General features: G+C 38.9%; 1 protein-coding gene across 3 annotated transcripts in view; it reads right to left on the reverse strand.

Annotated features, from left to right (window-relative positions):
- Positions 1-506: 506 nt before the first annotated feature.
- GNPTAB (N-acetylglucosamine-1-phosphate transferase subunits alpha and beta) overlaps positions 507-18,008 on the reverse strand; it is a 46,407-nt gene continuing 28,905 nt past the window's right edge. For 2 of the 3 annotated variants that reach the window (XM_042795505.1, XM_042795507.1), the window contains 9 exons: positions 16,795-17,903; positions 15,560-15,759; positions 15,070-15,289; positions 12,837-12,950; positions 10,119-10,204; positions 8,201-8,299; positions 4,322-4,489; positions 2,858-2,948; positions 507-1,713 (listed from right to left, as the gene is read on the reverse strand). In XM_042795505.1, the coding sequence (XP_042651439.1) occupies positions 1,636-1,713; positions 2,858-2,948; positions 4,322-4,489; positions 8,201-8,299; positions 10,119-10,204; positions 12,837-12,950; positions 15,070-15,289; positions 15,560-15,759; positions 16,795-17,903 (2,165 nt within the window). In that variant the 3' untranslated portion in view covers positions 507-1,635. Of the gene's footprint in view, positions 1,714-2,194; positions 2,253-2,857; positions 2,949-4,321; positions 4,490-8,200; positions 8,300-10,118; positions 10,205-12,836; positions 12,951-15,069; positions 15,290-15,559; positions 15,760-16,794; positions 17,904-18,008 lie in introns of all 3 variants that reach the window. The other variant, XM_042795506.1, reaches the window with a different exon arrangement.

Raw genomic sequence — 18,008 nt, forward strand, 5'->3', positions numbered from 1 at the left:
ACAGCTGAGCTATCTATGCAATCTGATTATTTATACCTAACTTCAGCAGAAAAACTGTCTTAAAATTTCAACCAAGCTTTTTCAACTATTATGATTAGAATGTCAAATAATTTTTTAGAAAACAGATCCTAGTTAAACCTGAGTCTACCAAACAGGATGAAGTGTAAAAAGCTAACATTTTCTTTTATTTCTTGAAATGTCTCATTTTCTGCTAGTCTGAAGTACTCTAGGTTTAAACTACTCATTTATATTCCACGTTTCAGCATAATAGATATTGCTAGCATGAAATATAACCTTAATAATTAAAAGTGCTTGTATTTTTACAATGCTCAAAACTTTGATTCTACTTTAATATTAATTTGAAGCACGAATGGATTCTCAAATCATTACTGTTGGAAGTTTTTTTAAGGGAAAAATAACGTTTAACATAAGGATTCATACACATTAATGGCTAATTTATCAAAATGTGTGAGTTATGTTTTACTTTAAAACAGAAACAACAGACAAAACTTTTATCACATTTTAGTTAATTTCAAAGCAATCCAAGTATCTTACAATACATATGCACATACATTTTGTACATCATCTGATTACAAAAATTAATGCTTTTTTGAATACTGCTATTACAATTAACTGAAGTTATACCACCAAAAATTTCTGCTTGAAAAGATTCAGTATTTTCCCACATAAAACCACACTATTCTGATGTCTCAGCAAAATACAGGGCCGAACCCTGTTAAATTTAGAAACACTAAAGCTTCAGATGTCAGTAGGAATATTTTTCTGAAGTGAAACACTGCTCCTGCACATTGCTACATTAAAACAGTTTGTTACCCATTCATATAGAGAGGCACTTTTGCTTTTATATTTACAGTGCTTGTAAAATACTATACCTTGATCATTTTCATTTAATTACAATCCTCTCTTTATAATCAGGCCAAGAAGTAACACCATTGTTTTCTTTGGAATATAATGCACCAGATATAAAGTATCTTTCAAATAATATTTAGTTGTCCTATTACCGTGTATTTTTTTATTAGCATGTATTTCTTCCAAATCCCAATTAAGTACTACAAATAGGGGGATGAATTGTCACTGTGCTTTAAAGAATGTCAACATCAATAAACGTATCCTAAATCTAAAATGACAAGTTACATAACTCTTAATTTTCCCATAGGGCTGAAAAAAAAGCAGCAACAACAGAAATTTGCAAAATGTTCTGGAACGCGAGATCAAGGACCTGTTAAGCTGATCCCAAACAACTTTGCCTTCCAACATTTTATTTAGTTGGCAACATCCACTGCAATAAATGCAGTTACATTTCTTTAGTTAACCCTTTTTATAAAAAAGGATAACATGGCCAAGAACTAACAGTTGTAAAGTAAGATGTGTTGAAAACTGCCTATGTACAGATTTCCTGCAACTATTAATTTTTTTTTTTTGCTTTTGCATTGTCACAGCTCCAGCAGCCTGTATATCATGAAGAGTACTGTGGAGATCCTAACTGTAGATGCATGATTTTTTTTTCCTCATAACAACGTAGTTAAATGTCAAACCATAAAAGACACTTGTGAGAGAGAGATTTTAAATGCTTATCACATCTTGAGGTAGACTGATCTCCAAAATAAAGCTCTTCTACACTTTGATTCGTTCATGACCAACTTCTTTTTGGATCCTTCTCCTTGGAAAAATCTTTCGTTTAAGTGCAATCAGCTGAGGAGAGAAAAAAAATACAATGTTTAGTTCTCTGCTGGGCTAGAGGTGCACAGCTGGTCAGGCTACCATCCATGGTAATTGTGTCAAAACTGTCCTTTTTTTTTTTTTTTCACTGCACAGGAAGAAAGTTATTTATTCAAATTAACCTATTAGTTGTGCACATTTCCACTGAAATTCTCAATAACCAGACTACAAGCAGAAAGTGAAAAATACAGTATGCCTATATTCTGATTATTTTAAAGTTAATTTGTATATTAATAGAACACCAGGCTACATTCAGTTTCTAAAATATCAACGCAAAGCTGGCATCTTAAAACAGTATTGATACACCTAGCTGTACTACTGAGTTGAGTACCTACTTCCAAAATGAAGTTACTAATGGAGCGTGAGATTTCTAATATATACAAAAGGCTGAAAATCAAGGGAAAGATTCATGCAAAAGTTACAGGTGGGAAAAAAATAATAATCAAAAGCCAACCTTTCAAGAATTACACCCTCTTCATCAGACCACGGAAAGTGTTACTTAAGGCCCCCACCTGCAAAGAATTACCCATATGATTTGTTCCGTTGACTCCCTCTAAATTTAGCAGGATTAATCATGTTTAAGGCTATTTTATGCTTGCAGAAGTGGAGGGGTTTTTTTCCTCTGAGTCAGATTAAAAACCTTTTGAATTCAATAGGAGTCTGCAATTACTTAGGGATGAGATTTAGATAAGGCCTCTAAATACCTCAAGATTCTCTTCAGGACCAGAGTATAGCTATTGCTTAAATTTTCTTCCTGTTAACTTACTTTGCACTTTTACAAAGATGTGTGTTAATAGACCAAGAATTTAAAAAACAATTACTGATTTTGAGCATCCAAATTTAGCACATTGACGATGGACTTGACAGTCACAAGGCACCTGAAAAGGGAATACCACTCTCCTTCCCCCCATATGACTCCCTTTTCAAGGAATCTCAACACAATGACTTAAAAATTGAAGCAACCTACTTATTAGTCATATAACATCTTTACTTCCTTTATGAGGGAAAAATCCTAGCTACTCTTCAAAACCTATTTTAAAAAATCCATCTTATGTTATCCTGAAGATACAGCAATCTATTAATTGTTATAAATTTGATAGGAAGATGTTAATTTTACCTGTTCAGCAAAAAATGAGATGACTGTAAATACAATAAGTGTTACTAGAACACAATGGGTCCAGAATTTGAGCTTGTCTCTATATGCCCTCCTGCACAAAGAAAGAAGAAAACAGAAAAACAGCTTCATGTATTACAAATGCAAAAATATAAGCTTTAAGGAGTTTCCATGAAAGGGGCAAAGGACGTTTTTTTCAGTACTTAAAGGGTGACTAGAAAGAGGACAGAGGCTCTCTCTTCACAAAGAGCCACATGGAGAGGACAAGGGGTAGCAGGTACAAGTTGGACTGGGAAAGCTTTCATGTTGATATAAGAAATTTTTTTTACAGTGAGAACAATCATTCACTGGAGCAACCTCCCCAGAGAGGTGGTGGTGTCCCCACCACTGGAGATTTTCAAAACACAACTGGCCAGAGTGCTAGATAATCTAATGTAGGCTCCTCTTCCCACCAAATACTGGAGCAGATGATCTTGAGGTCCCTTCCAACCTGGGCTGTCTTACGATTCCGTAAAATATTCTGACAAACATAGATTTTCACCAGCATGCTTTAACTCACCCTGGTAGAAATCTGCTTTGTCTACAAACAAGTCAAAATAAAGTCTTCTTTTGAAAGCTAATGAAGTCCTAATGGATGTCCTCAAAAAGGGAGCCAACAATACGTCTATCACTCCAGAACAACTTTCTCCAGCTAACTGCTGAAATGGGTTTGCCCCTGACCCCCTCTGCCACTGCCACAGCAGGGCCTGTAGCACTGCAATCCACGCCTGTTCCCATCACCTACAATCCTTCTGATTCCTTCTAAAGTTCCTCTAATATTTTCTCTTTCCTTACTAATAGCTATTTCTCATAATTTGGTGATCAGCATCAAAATTACTACACTAGTCTTCTGGTCTCACTTTTATCACTGTACCTGCCAACCTTTTGCTTGCTTTCTCAAATCAACTATCCCAATTTCTGAAGTTATTATTTATGAAATGGCAAGAGGTACACACATGCAAAACTGTCACACATTATGTATGAGACACACATGTATCTTTTCTGATTATTATCCAGCTGATTATTGCTGTCTGACAGATAAAAAAACCATAAATCACTTAGTGAGAAATGCAACAGTTTATATTGCCCCTGTGCAACAGGCATTCCAAACAATGGCGTGGGTTTTTTTACACTTAAAGAAAGCCAGAAGTCCTGATTTACTTTTAGAAAAAAACCCCAAATTTTTCTTTGAAGTAGGTTAGGGCCAATCAATGAAATGTTAATGACTTTATGAGCACTAGAAAAACCCGAATGCTGCAAACCTCAAATTTTTGTCCATTCAAATATTTTCACATTATTTTTGCTGTTAACTCCCTCATGACAATACGGGGTGGGGGGGGGGGGGGTGGGGGGAAGGGTTGTACCAATATGTTCTATAATTATATGTTATTGCACTACAATAACTTGAAGAGAATCTGTGCAACATACCATTCCTGGAGTTCATGCATGTGAAGGAAACGATTCCGATATTCTCTTGGCAGTTCAAACTGAGAAGGTATGGGAAACATTGATTCATAAAAATCCCTAAGCACTGCTTTCACTGTCTGAGCATCCTTATGATTGTGATCAATATTGTCATTTAGGCAAACGAATTTTCTAGAAAGCAAGAAGTCATTGTTACAATATTTCTTTAATAATATAGCAGAGGTGTTGGCAAGCCAAGAACGCAAACAGAATCCTTTTAAAAAAAATTCATACACTATCCTTTTAAAACAAAACCAGTATGTTTGATACTGGTAATCACTTTCCTTATTGTTGCATTATTTTAAATTAATTTGATTTTAATTCTAAGAGCACGAAGGCTGACAGTGAGTCAAAACCTCTGAAGAATCCGATGACAAGCCATATTTCTCTCTCTTCTATTTATAAACTGCTGCCATCTAATGGGCACTAGTATGTATCACCCCAGAGCCCAGCACAGCAGAGAGCAGGTTAGAAGGCCAGCATTATGATTTGGGTAAGGGGTTTTATAGTTTTAAGTAAATTATCGTGAGTAAAGTGTCTTAAAGTGATCTCCACTGTAGGAGGTAAACATACTAAATTATTAATATTTTACTGTGGATGCTTCACTCTTCAGAGAAAGTCAACATAAAAACTATAGACAGTTGTACAAGAGAAGGCAAAAGCTTGGTCCCCAGGCTTTGAGTTACTGAGAACACTATATAAATTGGGCAGGATGTGACTTGAATCACAGACCCAAAGCTGAACTTGCACAATCAACCAAAATACAAACAACAACAGCCTGGATAGAATTTATATGGAAATTACAGTGACAAAATAAGCACGCTCCCAATAATGCCTCTTGCAGAGAGTTATTTCTTGTATAAGAAACTAAGTTACTGCCAATTATAGAAACTAAAGCAGCAGCTAGTGTGCTAGACTGCTACGTACCCTTGGCCACTCTGACCTGGTGCTTGACAACAAAAATTCCCTTTCCCACATATGGGCAAGGTTATGTGCTTTATTTATATTGTGAGATATAAGACCCTTACATTTCCCCCGAGGGAGAAATCATATCTGGTGACATATGCCTTGTAATCACTAACCTTTGTAAATAAGCAGTTCTGGTCAGCTGTATTCTCTATAGTATGGTGTGCTCTTTCAAAGAGCAAAGTTCAGACTTCCTACATGAAGCTGGAAATAAGCAGAACTCTGGAGCATGTGAATAAGGCTACACAGAGCATTACACCACTTTTCTTCAGCCTGTACTGAATCTGGCATAATTGGTAACCTTGTTCTAGACAGTTACGTGCAGAGGATAAACGGTCATTCAAATTGCTACATCTGAGAAGAACAAAATACGCCTCTCAGTGATGAGCAGGCTGTGCCTACGCTATCACATAATACTATGCAAAGCACCTGGTTATGGCAATCGTATGGCTAACAGTGTAAGTATTTTGGGAGTTCATTCTGGACTACCCCTGACCTTGTCCCTTGGACTGGCAGCTCGTTAGCCCTGGGAACACAGTAGCTGCACTCCTGGAGCACATATATCCCTGTTTAGCTTCACCTGAAAAAGATGCAGTTTACAAACTGAGAGGTTGCTACACAGAGCAAACCAAAGCACAGCAAATGAGGGTATCAACTTGTTTCAAATGGAAAGACTGTTTTAATCCATCCAAAAGAAACCAAACCGGACATTCTTTTGGACAGTCCAGAGTTAATACTTAGATGATTAAGGCTCACTTTTCCTCAAGGATGCAAAACAAACATTTTAGGCAGATCAGTAAGTGAACAACACTAGTAGTTTTTCCAAAAAGAGGCGCCTGTTTTAAGAAACTGTGTGTAATTGTTTTAAATTAAGAAAAAACATGGGAAAGAGAAAGAAATGGCAGGCCTACACTGCCGTGACAGCTCTCCTTTGCTAACAAGATATGACTACAGTACTGCACTATACTTTGCAGGAGTACAGTCCAAGCAATTGACTCAACCTCACTTCACAAACCAGTCAACAATCTGGAACTACAATATACTATCATTCCTTAAGAGAAAAAACAAACAAACAAACAAAAAACAAAACAAAACCCAAACAAACCAAAAACCCAACAACAACAAAAGGATATGCACACATGGAGTCTCAGGCTAAGTCCGTAATAGCATGCCAGTGCATCACATGAAAATTATGGAAGATTCAAGACAGACCAGCTCCCCTGCCTCATCTTGCCTGCTGAGGCTCCTGAGACAATAATTAGACACCCTTACTCAAACACATCCCCATCTAAGGATGCAATCACTCCACAGAATCGGCAGCTGCATTTTAAGTTACTGGGGGGCCTCAACACATTAGGCATGCTCACACTATAACCAACACAGTGCCAGGATCAAGCCTGATATCAGCAACCACCCTTCAAAATAAGAAGCCAGTGACTGGAACACTGAAGGTGAGAAACTCATGTTACATGCCCTGCTTGGGCGTAACAAGGCTTGAAATCAGACTTACTTTTCAAAAAACAAAACAAAGCAAACTACTAGCCATTATAGACAGTAGATGCAAAGAAATGGAGAAGGAAAAGGAAGCAGAAGGATGAGTTAGGGCACTGTCCATTTTTCTTTTGAAATGGGTCACTGTAGGAATTGCACTGCAGGAGTTACATGGCCAGAAGGCACTCTTGTAAGGAGGAGCAATAGATACAAACCACCTTCAGGTACAAAATGTCTCAAGACTAGAATTCTCATTTCTGAATGAATGGCCTAGGTAGTACAGTGTAAAAGGCAGGTGAAAACCTGCTCTTTACAAATGCAAATAATGGTGTAGCTTTACAGGCAACTGAGATTACCCAATAGCTTGCTGTGACCTGCAAGAGGTGGTTTCACTTTCCCTGGGCAAAGGCACCTGGTCCTACCTTCCTCCTTGCTCTGCTTTTTGACACTTGTGAGACCCCTCCTTGAGGCCTAATGCATTAAATTGGCAGGGAAATCTCTAGGTTTCTGAAGACAGAAGCAAGATAAAAAGCATGCAACTGAGCGCAAGGAAGGAGATGGGTAGAGGCACTGTCTCACTTCTAAGACAGCTAACTATTAAATTGTTGCTCCATGTCTTGTCAAGCCCCAGCCTTATGCAATGGGCTCAGGACTACAGTTAAATGCTTCTGCAAAGCAGATTAGACTTGAGTCTTAAATACAGCATCCTTAGGTTTGCAAGATGGTTGCTGTAAAATGTATGACAGGACATTTATTTTCCCCACTTATCTCTCAGTCATTTCAGAAGCTTAATTCAACACTACAAAGCCTACTCTCAGATTCGGGTATCTAAACCTTTCACCACTGAAGAGAGGAGAAACAGAGGACCACCCTCCAGCTTTGTATTGTTTCTCGACAAATATTAAAAAAAAAAAACAAAACCCCTTGCTATGTTGTGACAGAGCATGAAAGCATAGTATCAATGCAAAACTGATTTTGTAACACAATAACCTGCAACTAAGTTTTAGTTTAAAATTGCTACATAAAGCAGATCAAAATGCTCTCCCTTTAAAATAAAATTGCCTGCAATGTAAAATGTATGCCCTCTAGAAAGGCAAAAATTAAAGCCTCAAAAATAGCTGAAGTTTATCTATAAGTTTTCAAAGGCTTTAAACATATAACAATGTAACAGAAGTTAATGAGACAGCCCCTAGTGTAACAGAGAGAGCAGTTGCTTAGCTGCAGTTAAATAGAAAAGAGTAGAAGTACTTCTGGTTAAAATTGGTCTTACCCTGTAGCACACAGTGTGGAATTACAGTGCAATAAATTATTTTTGCAACACACAAACAGTCGAAGCAGAAAACTAAATCCAACTCAAAGCTTCATGCAAATCAAGAAATAGGATACCTGGGATTTTTTCGTATATCATCCAGCTGACCAACCACATGAGAAACGTTTGTGCGAATCATTTTGAAGGCAATTTCCTCTTCTCCCATGATTTCAAACCTTATTGTTAAAATAATATTTATACATGAATAAAACAACCTAAAGTCAGGTTCACTAAATATTAATCTTTTATTTAATACTTTATTTCTAATCTGACTGTCCAACCTCCATTAGAATTTGCCATTTGCTTTCTATCGGTATATTTACATTTTTCAGCTAATGCCATTGCACAGAACCACTTTCCTATAGATTTATTAGTAGCCACACATAAATCAAAGAACTGAATTCTAATACAAAAGTATATAATCCGTGAGTTTTGGCATAAAAGTAACAATTGATATGAGAGTGAACATAACACTTTTGTTGGGTTTTTTGTTTTGTTTTTAAACACACACAATTTACAACTGTCATTTATAATTACACTCCAGACAAGAGAAAACATGTTCTTATTGTCCAATCACCAATCCCAGACAAATCTTAAAATAAAATTACAGAAGAGTATATATAACTACAACCTTAAGTAAAATTAAACCTTCCTCACTTACCTGATCGTTTACTTGCAAACAAAGCAAGTATATGAAATGCAGAAATATTGTATTATCTCTGAAGGATATCTTGAGTTTGAAAGAACATCTGACCCTAGCTTAACACTCTTACTAGAGGTACCACACTTACATTTCTCACCTTTCTTATCTTGATATAAAAAAATACCCTGGCTGCTCCCTGAAGTCTACTTGAGAACCTACTCCATTTTTACAGCTTACAAAATTAATAATACAATTATTTAATATTAAAGTTCAACAGAACAAGAGCAGTATGTAACCTAGCGATATAAATATATTACTATAAATCACTATGTACAGCAAATCCTTGCCCCCAGCCCAACATTTTTCAATCTCATTTGTTGTGTCAGCTTCTCAGCTCTAGTGTAAACTCTTGTGGGAAGGGAATTATTTATAGAGCTTTCAGCACAACCTGAGGTACTATGAATTCATGTTTAGTAATGTCCAAAAGCTGCCCTAAGCAGCGTCTGTAGCCTTCTTTCACTCTACAGTTTTATCTGACTTTGTAGCCAGCCCTGGGGCAACGGCACGCTTCAGAGACCCCCCCCACGCTCGCATGCCCACCTCTGCTGGCAGGGCAGTGGAGGGAGGCAAGGCTGCCCGCTCCACGCCAGCAGCCAGCCCCACTGGCGTGCAGTTGGGTTGCAGGTTTCGGAGGAGAAAGGTCTGAGAGAACCTGGTCTCAGGCAGATCTACACAAATACAGTTATTCAGAAAAACCCACGGTCATGATCATGGTTTGTCTTGCCCTTACCACAAGTGGATGGAAATCCTTTTCTTGTGTCCGTCCGTCCGTGTCCGTCCCCCCCCCCCCCCATACCTGTCACTCCTCCCTCCTTGCAGCAAAACTGTAAGGTAGTTTGGGCTAAAACACGTTCTCTGGTCTTTTTTTAAGCTTCGGTAGAAGAAAGGATGATACAGATTTATAACTTCTAGATACACGACAGGCTCCTTCCTCCTTTTTATGCTACTTTAACTGCCTTCACTCACTACATACAGTCAATTTATATAGCTATCTAAAGATACTCTGTCTTACTGTTGTACAACACAAATTAGGATCTGGCTCAAGATGACCCAAGTAGCATGGAACTACTTAGTCTACTTAATAAGAAACTATGGAAAAAAAAAAATCACATCATTCTGCACAGTGAAACACACATAAGTAGGTATCAATATGTTTCCTCATCATACCACTGTTAAAATAACTTGAGCTAAGATTTGTTAACATACATATACAATCTTTGGTCATCTATGTATTTATACCTTACTGCTTTACAAAACCTAGCATGGCTTTTCACGGGACTGTAACAACATACCTGTATTTGTTTTTGTCCTTGTATGCCTTACGAATTCTGTCAGTCACAGGTTTGCAATTAGTCACAAGGTTTTTTGTTACTGGAGGCTGGAAGAAAACACTGTTTAGATTATAGGCTACTGAAAATTACAGTCTCTTTTAAAGATGCACTTTGTAGAAAACTGACATTACAGCTAAAAAGGCTCATGTACACTTACTCTCCTGCAATGAAAAGCAACAGTTTCTATCAACTGTCAAGGAGAAAAACAAACAAACAAACAAAAATATACCAGTGCATAACATCATGATTTCCTATGCATACAAATACTATACGAAAAATACAGATTATTTTTGAAAAAGCACTGCAACTTCTAGATTTCATCCTCAATAAAATATTCAGAAATTGTAGCTCATTTGACAGCTGTCTTTGGCATTCCTCTGGTAGAGGCCTCCAGTAGCACTGGCCAGGCAAACTCTGCAGAACAGCTGATCCACGAGGCCTTATTTCTGTCAGAAACTATGTTGAAACAATTCTGGGAAATAAAGTCCCTATTTTCAAGGGATATTTCTATGGTGGTAGACTCATTCCAAGAAATCTACCTGTTGCAAACAACAGATGTAAAAATAAATTAGGCCTCTGTGCTGAACACAAATGCTATTTTATCAGTATTTCAACTGACTGATAACATTAGTATGTTAGGCGTTACTGCTGAGATTAGTAATACTTTACTAATTATCCAAAAAGAGTAAAGTATTTTGACATTGTTCCCAACCACTGACACTTATTTTTAACACCACCTTGAATCATATTCATGGCAGACATCCTTTACTACTACTTGTCAGTTTTTACTTCACAGAATTCTGCAGACTCAATTCAGAGTCATAAAGAGGCAAGATGAAGTACTGGATGCAACATCCTCAGACTGTGCAGCATTTTCAAATTCGCACTTCTATTTCTTCAAATCAGGCTGATAGAATGGCACTATGTAGAACTTTGCTGGAACTCAGACTTAGGGCAAATGTATTTAAAACCTTGTAAGAACCTGATAAGAATACAAGACAGGATAGATGTCCAGAGGGAAGAAAGAAAAAACCAAAAATAGTCATTGTCCATATACATTTATCTACACACACACTGTATATCTCTGTACTATGATTTGCACGTGTTGAGGATCAATAATTCAATAATGTTCTACTACCCAAAAGTTCATGATCTGTACTCATCTTTTTGCTTTGATATAGGATTAGTTTGAAGCTATAAAACACTAGGTCATCAATTTAACAAAGTACATGTACACTTTTTTTTTTTTTTTTCCAAATGCATAGCTCGATGCAGAAATTAAATTCTCACTGTAAAAGAAATTCAGGTATTAGTATCAGATCTAAAGATTCTAGATTCCTAAATTCCAGCAGGTTTTAATGAGAATTTAACCATTAAAATAGAAACAAAGGACTTAAATCCCTAAGGAACCTAGTCCTAAGGAATCCTTAAGGAATCTAGTCCTAAAACCTCAATTTTCACAGAATGGTTTAGGTTGGAAGGGACCTCGGGAGTTAATCTGGTCCAACCCCCCTGCTCATGCAGGGCTCCCTGGTGCCAGCTGCCCAGGACCTTGTTCAGATGGCTTCTGAGTATCTCCAAGGATGGAGATTGACTACAAATGGGCAACCTGTACCAGTGCTTGGTCACCCTCACAATCAAAGTGTTTCCTGACCTTCCGAGGTAACTCCTGTGTTTTCAGTTTGTGCCCACTGCCTCCGGTCCTGACGCTGAGCACCACCGAGAAGAGCCTGGCTCCATCTTCTTTGTGCCCTCCCTTCAGGTATTTACATACATTGATGGGATCCCCCTTGGGACTACTCTTCTTTAGGCTGAACAGTCCCAGGTCTCTCAGCCTTTCCGCGTAAGAGAAATGCTCTTGTCCACCACCTTTGTGGCCCTTCACTGGACTCCACCCAGTATGTCCGTATCTCTCTTGTACCAAGGATCCCAGAACTGGACCCAGCACTTCAGGTGTGGCCTCACCAGTGCTGAGTAGCAGGGAAGGGTCACCTTCCTTGACCTGCTAGCAACACTTTTGTCCAATGCAGCCGAAGATACCATTAGCCTTCCTTGTGTCAAGGGCACATGCTGGCTCCTGTTGAACTTGGTGGCCACCAGAACCCCTCAGGTCCTTTTCTGCAAAGCTGCTTTCCAGCTGGGTAGCCCCCAGCATAACACTGCTGCATGGGGTTCTTCCTCCCCAGGAGCAGGACGCTGCACTTGTCTTTGCTGAACGTCATGAGGTTTTTGTCAGCCCATCTTTGGTGTTAAAAGGAGTTAGTCTAAAGCCTTCAAATTGGGAAGAGTTACTCTAAACATGTCCACCTGATGTTTTTGTGCTTTTCTTGATTTTATTTTGTTTTTAAATACATGGGTTATAATTCAGATAAAGGCCTATCAGAAAGTTGTAGTCAGAGAGGTGTTGGCTTTACTGTCTTTTTGTTTCACAACAGTGAATTTTCCTAACAAGGATGACTTTTTAGATCGCACACATAATAACATTCTAAAGCTCAGCTTTTCCATTTTTGAAGGAAATTAATGGCTTTGTAAGTCAGAAAGTAGCTTGTAAAATTTTAATTTTATAACACTTCATGTACACACAAGTAGAAATTTTTGTAAATACTTTCCTTCTAGAAATCAGACCAGCTTTTCAAGCACAGTAGATACACACTCAGGAAAGAAACTGATGTTTCTTACCAGATTGGGATCATAGTAAGCTTCCTGAGTTGGTGGAATGACGTGGATCTGAGTGATGTTGGCAGGGAGAGCTTTAGAGCAATTTATCAGCATTTGTTCTAAACCTGTCAAGTCCTAACAGGAGAAAAAGAAAGAAGAAAAGAAAGTTATTCCTGTTTTCTCACTGACACAGTTCTAAAAATCCAGGGAGCACAGATATATTCAATGTTATTGTTGTGGTTTAGGCCTGTTTGGCAGCCAACCACAATGCAGCAGCTCTCTCTCCCTTCCCCTCCGGCAATGAGAAGGGACAGAGAGCCAGGCTTGGGGTTCAAGATAGGACTGGGATGGGGAAAAATCCCCCTTTATGATCACGAGCAAAAGGCAGACTCATTAGGGGAAGAAAAAAAGAACATACATTTATTACAGACACTAACAACACATAACAGAGTAGGACAGTGAGAAGCATTGCCACATCTTGAGAACACCTTCCCCCCACCCCTCCCTTCTTCCCGGGCTCAGCTCTGCTCCCGATATCTCTACCTCCTCCCCCAGTGGCACAGGGGCAGGGAATGGGGGGTGCAGGCAGCGCTGCCACTTCCTTTATCTTCGGTGAGGGGAGTGTCCAAAACTTGTTACCCCCTGCTCCAGCGTGGTCCCCCTCTCACAGCAGACAGTCCTCCACACACTTTCTCTGACTTGAGTCCCTCCCACGGGCCGCAGCGTTCCCCACACTGCTCCGTCATGGGTCACTAACTTCCTCCGACTGGATTCCCTCCCACGGCTGCAGCCCTTCCCGAGCTGCTCCGGCGTGGGACTCCCCCGCATGCTGCAATCCTCCCAGCGCTGAATTACAGCAGTGGGGCTGCCTTTTCCCACAAGACCCCGGCCTTCTTCGGGCACAGAACCTTGATTATGCCGAGCAGGAGCAACAGGCCACAAATCAATGTCTGCTCCACCGTAGATCTTCATGGGTGGCGGGGGGGGCCGCCCTGCCGTCTCCCCACAGGATACAGGGGGGTCTCTGCTCCGGCACACCTCCCCCCTCCTTTCTTCCTCCATTCCTCCACTGACCTTGGTGTTCAGGCAGCTGCCCCAACTCCTCCTCACAAGTCCCACTGCTCCCCACGTTCCTTCTTAAATATGTTCTTGCAGAGGCGCAGCTGATGGGCTCAGTTTTGGTGCAGAGGTGGAGCTGACTTGGAGCTGGGGGAGCTTCAAGAAGCTTCTCACAGGGGGCCGCCCCGATAGCCCCCTCCCTTGCCACCAAAAAACTCCACCACTCACTCAACCCAGGGCAGTTATCTACAAAAACTTCTGTGCTACGGTTGGAAAAAGAAGCCTTAATATTCAGCAGAACCCAGTTCAACAACTGCTGAAGTCAGTGGGACTCCCCATATGCCTGAATTAATGCAAATGCACAGTGCATAGTTGGATTGAGACTGGATAAAGCATGACAACATACTTTTCATTTAAAATGAAAAGCACAGCTTTACTGATGATGTCAGGATAGTACATAATTTCCAAACCAGCAGTGGCATATTAAATCCCAAAGCAAGCAAACAGAAAAGTGAACTGAAAGGACAGGAAGAAGATTTTCTGATTAAGGTACAGGCCAGGAACGCACTAACGTAGGGCTGTGTTCCAGCTATGGCAGTGATTTTGTGTACTGTTTCAAGAACAAATTATTTATTTGGTTTGTGCCAATTCCTCTCTGTAAAGCAGAAATAGTACACTTTGTTCTCTACCAACTATCTCTAAGAGCATAAGTCCTACAACGACCATGTCTCTGTTCATCAGGTTCCTAGAAAAACACAAGTGTGAGTCTTTGTATATGGGCACAGTATTTACTTCTTTGCCACCCGTTTTCTCAATTCTTTCTTTAGGCCACAAGTTCCTCAGGGCAAGAACTGTCTTTTACTATGTGCAAGAAGAAGAGTAAGCACAGCAGGATCCCACTCTTCACAGTGGCCCTTAGTGCTGAACATCTTTTCTTACAAATTCACACTAACTACTTTCTTGAACTCAGACACCAGTGATCCATTTTTCTGATGCTGCTAGAAATCAATTTAATTGTTAAGTCCATAGTACAATGAAGTAGTGAAATACAATGTTACATTCTCGAGGTAAAAGGTAAGAATTGCCAAATGTTACAGATGCTATAAGCAAGGATAAATAAAGTTTTTACCCATTTTAACAGTTTTTGACTTTAAAACTGAAATGACTATAAAAGCTGCTAGTAAGGAAAGCGTACCTGCAAACTTAGTGGTAGTTCATGGATTCTTGTGGCCAGCGTGCGAATCTCTCTGTCAGATAAAATGCCTGACTGGTCTGTGTCAATCTCATCAAAGATCTGAGAAACGTTCAGTGGCTGGACCGCACTCATAAGATAGTAGAAATACGAAAAAGCAAACTGCATATCTTCTGAGTGCCGCACTTTGTGAAACGACGTCTTGTCAAACTCCTCAGGAAACCTATATAAGAATGTAAAATAATTTAGTACTCTAGTTTCTTAAAGTAAAACATTCCTTATCTAAAAACAAATTTTTATCTAGAATTTTAAGAGGTCCTCAAAAGTCTCCTTATTTTTAGCACAACTATCATGTTGTAACAAATTCTCTATTTCCTTTCTCAAAATGTAATTTTAATGAATAGCCATCAACACACTGGAAATAGCTATAGCAAAGTATCAACAGAAAGGTAGAATTACCTATGGTTTTACATTATTCCAAAGACATACTCACATATCCTGTAGCTCTTGCATAACTGTGCGGTCAATCATATGAGGCATATGAGCAGGGACTTTCCGAGATGTAAATCCAAATTTGCTGTTTAAAAGCTTATTTACATATCGAAGGGAATCAGCAAATGTATCTTTCAGCTGCCTTCCAACATGTTTACCATCAGTAAAGTACGACATTTGCTTGAGTAATGACTCTTCTTCCTAAACAGCAGGACAGGCATAAATCAAGGTTACATTACCAAAAAAGACTGAAAACATTAATCACACCGGAAAAATGACACTTCAGCCAGGTGCCAACTCATTCCAATATCTGAAAATGGGAAGAGAAGTTTGGAGTATTTTTCTTCATCTTCCTTGGTTCTCTCTTTAAAAAGAAGAGATAAAAAGTAACCATTTCCATAGAATTTTCATGCTTTGAGGAAAAGTAGTCTATAAAAATCTTCCTTAATATTTGCGCTCTGACACCTCACAGATACACTGAAGTCCCTGTCTGCTCTCAGATTTATTTGTAATATTGCCCTTTTTTGTTGGTTATTCACCCATATTTGATGAACTGAAATCCTATGAATAGAAAAATTCCTCGTGCAAAAACCTAATCTCAGATCAACTGAAAGAGGTACTCTTTTAAAAACGTAGCCCCTTTGCTATTTGGAGTAGTGCAAAGCAGCTGCTACCAACTGAAACAGTCTCTGTGTCTTCACTTCTAGTGGTTTTCAAAACTGCCAAAAAGCTTTGGCTGGAGGCAGAGGAAGCTTCCTACACGTTTTATTGACACGGTCTAGATACTCAGTTTTGGTGGTAGGCTTTCAATTTAACTTTTAAAACCCAAGTATTTACCATTATTCATATATTTTACATATTTTCAAAAAATAAACTGGATCCATATTTGCACAAATGCAATCAAAACAGAATTTAAGCCTTTTGTTGTAGTGCTATATGTCTGAACAATAGCATTGTGCCATAATACAATGCATAAAAAGTGAATCTGACAAAAAAAAAAAAACATCAGTAGAAAGGGAACAGAAATGGCTATTCAGCTTTTACCACCTAGCTAAAAGAGGCCCAGATCATAAACAAATTAGATTTTATGTGAAAAGTCAAAAGAAGCTTTCAAAAAATCTGAGTATGTGCCTCATAGGCAAGACACATTCCAAATTTATAAATAGTCTTAACAGTATTCCACTAAATGCAGAAAGATGCAACTATTCCAATAGAAAATGACATTAAGATACTCACATCAAGAAGGTCCTGGAAATACTTCTTTTTCTCCCATGGCAAAAAGCCTTGGTAGCTTCCAGCATAAGACTGTAATTTTCTCCCCACTTGCCCCTCCCTTTCATTTGTATCCACCTGCACATGCACTTTTCCTCCTTCCATTCCCTGTGTGTCTTCTCCAGCATCTAAATTCCCAGTATGTTTTGATTTCTGGGTTTCTCTTAATATGAGTGCATTCAATACTTTTTCTCGAGTTTCATTTTTATTTCCCATGCTCTGGGAGGGAACTGTGGATTTAGGTTTTACTTTATAGATAGGTTTATTTGTGTTCATTGTCACAACAGTCTCCTTTGATCCTGTAAGTCTTGAAGGAGCTTCCTCATTTGCTCTTATTGTTTTTATTTTGACATTGTTAACATCATTATAAGGCTTTTGCCAGCTGGTACGGTTCTTCTGATCTTCTGAATGATTATGCAGGCCCTTCTTTTCCAGGCCTATAATACTCTTTGCTGTAGTTAAGAAATGGAAAGGTCTCAGGAGAGCAGCCTTGGATAGGTTAAATCCTTTCAGAGTGATATCACCATTTAGTAGCTTTAAGTCCAGGTTCTGCAGTGCTAGCTGAACATCTTCAGGAAGAAGAGACACATTTACTGATGGTATTATCACCTCTTCATGTAGGCTCTCTTTTGTGCCATTTCGACGTCTCCTGACTCTTGGAAAGCGTTTTTCTTCAGGAATATCCTCAAATATCATTTCAGCTTCTGGTATTGAAGTTATAGTTTTAAAATCAGAGTCAGATTTTTGAACGGAAGTTGTGTTCAGTTTTGGTTCCTCTCTAGTATCAGCTTCAACAGCTACCTGCATTTTAAACTCTTCATCATTTTTATTTAGAAATGTAAGGTTAAAATAGATCACAGTTGCATTCATGCCACTATGCATTATGAGGTGGATAGTCTTCCATTTGTTAGCAACTGAAGCATGACGGATAATTGGGTTATCGCTATACGAACCCTCGATTCCTTTCTTGGCTATTTCGCTGAAACTGAAGTAGGGCAGACATTCACCTTTGGGAATGACATAGTAGGTCTGATTAAGCTGAAGCGTCACCTTGTACATCTCTTCAAAGTGATCTGGAAAAAGCCCCAAGAAACAAAGCGAATTGCTGTCAATTTGCAGTGTGACACCTGTCTTTCAGTCTTTTGAATTGTAATATGCCCAGCTAGATTCACTGTATT

This window comes from Tyto alba, unplaced genomic scaffold (assembly GCF_018691265.1).
Source record: "Tyto alba isolate M040663 unplaced genomic scaffold, T.alba_DEE_v4.0 Super-Scaffold_21, whole genome shotgun sequence".
In the NCBI taxonomy this organism is placed as follows: Eukaryota; Metazoa; Chordata; class Aves; order Strigiformes; family Tytonidae; genus Tyto; species Tyto alba.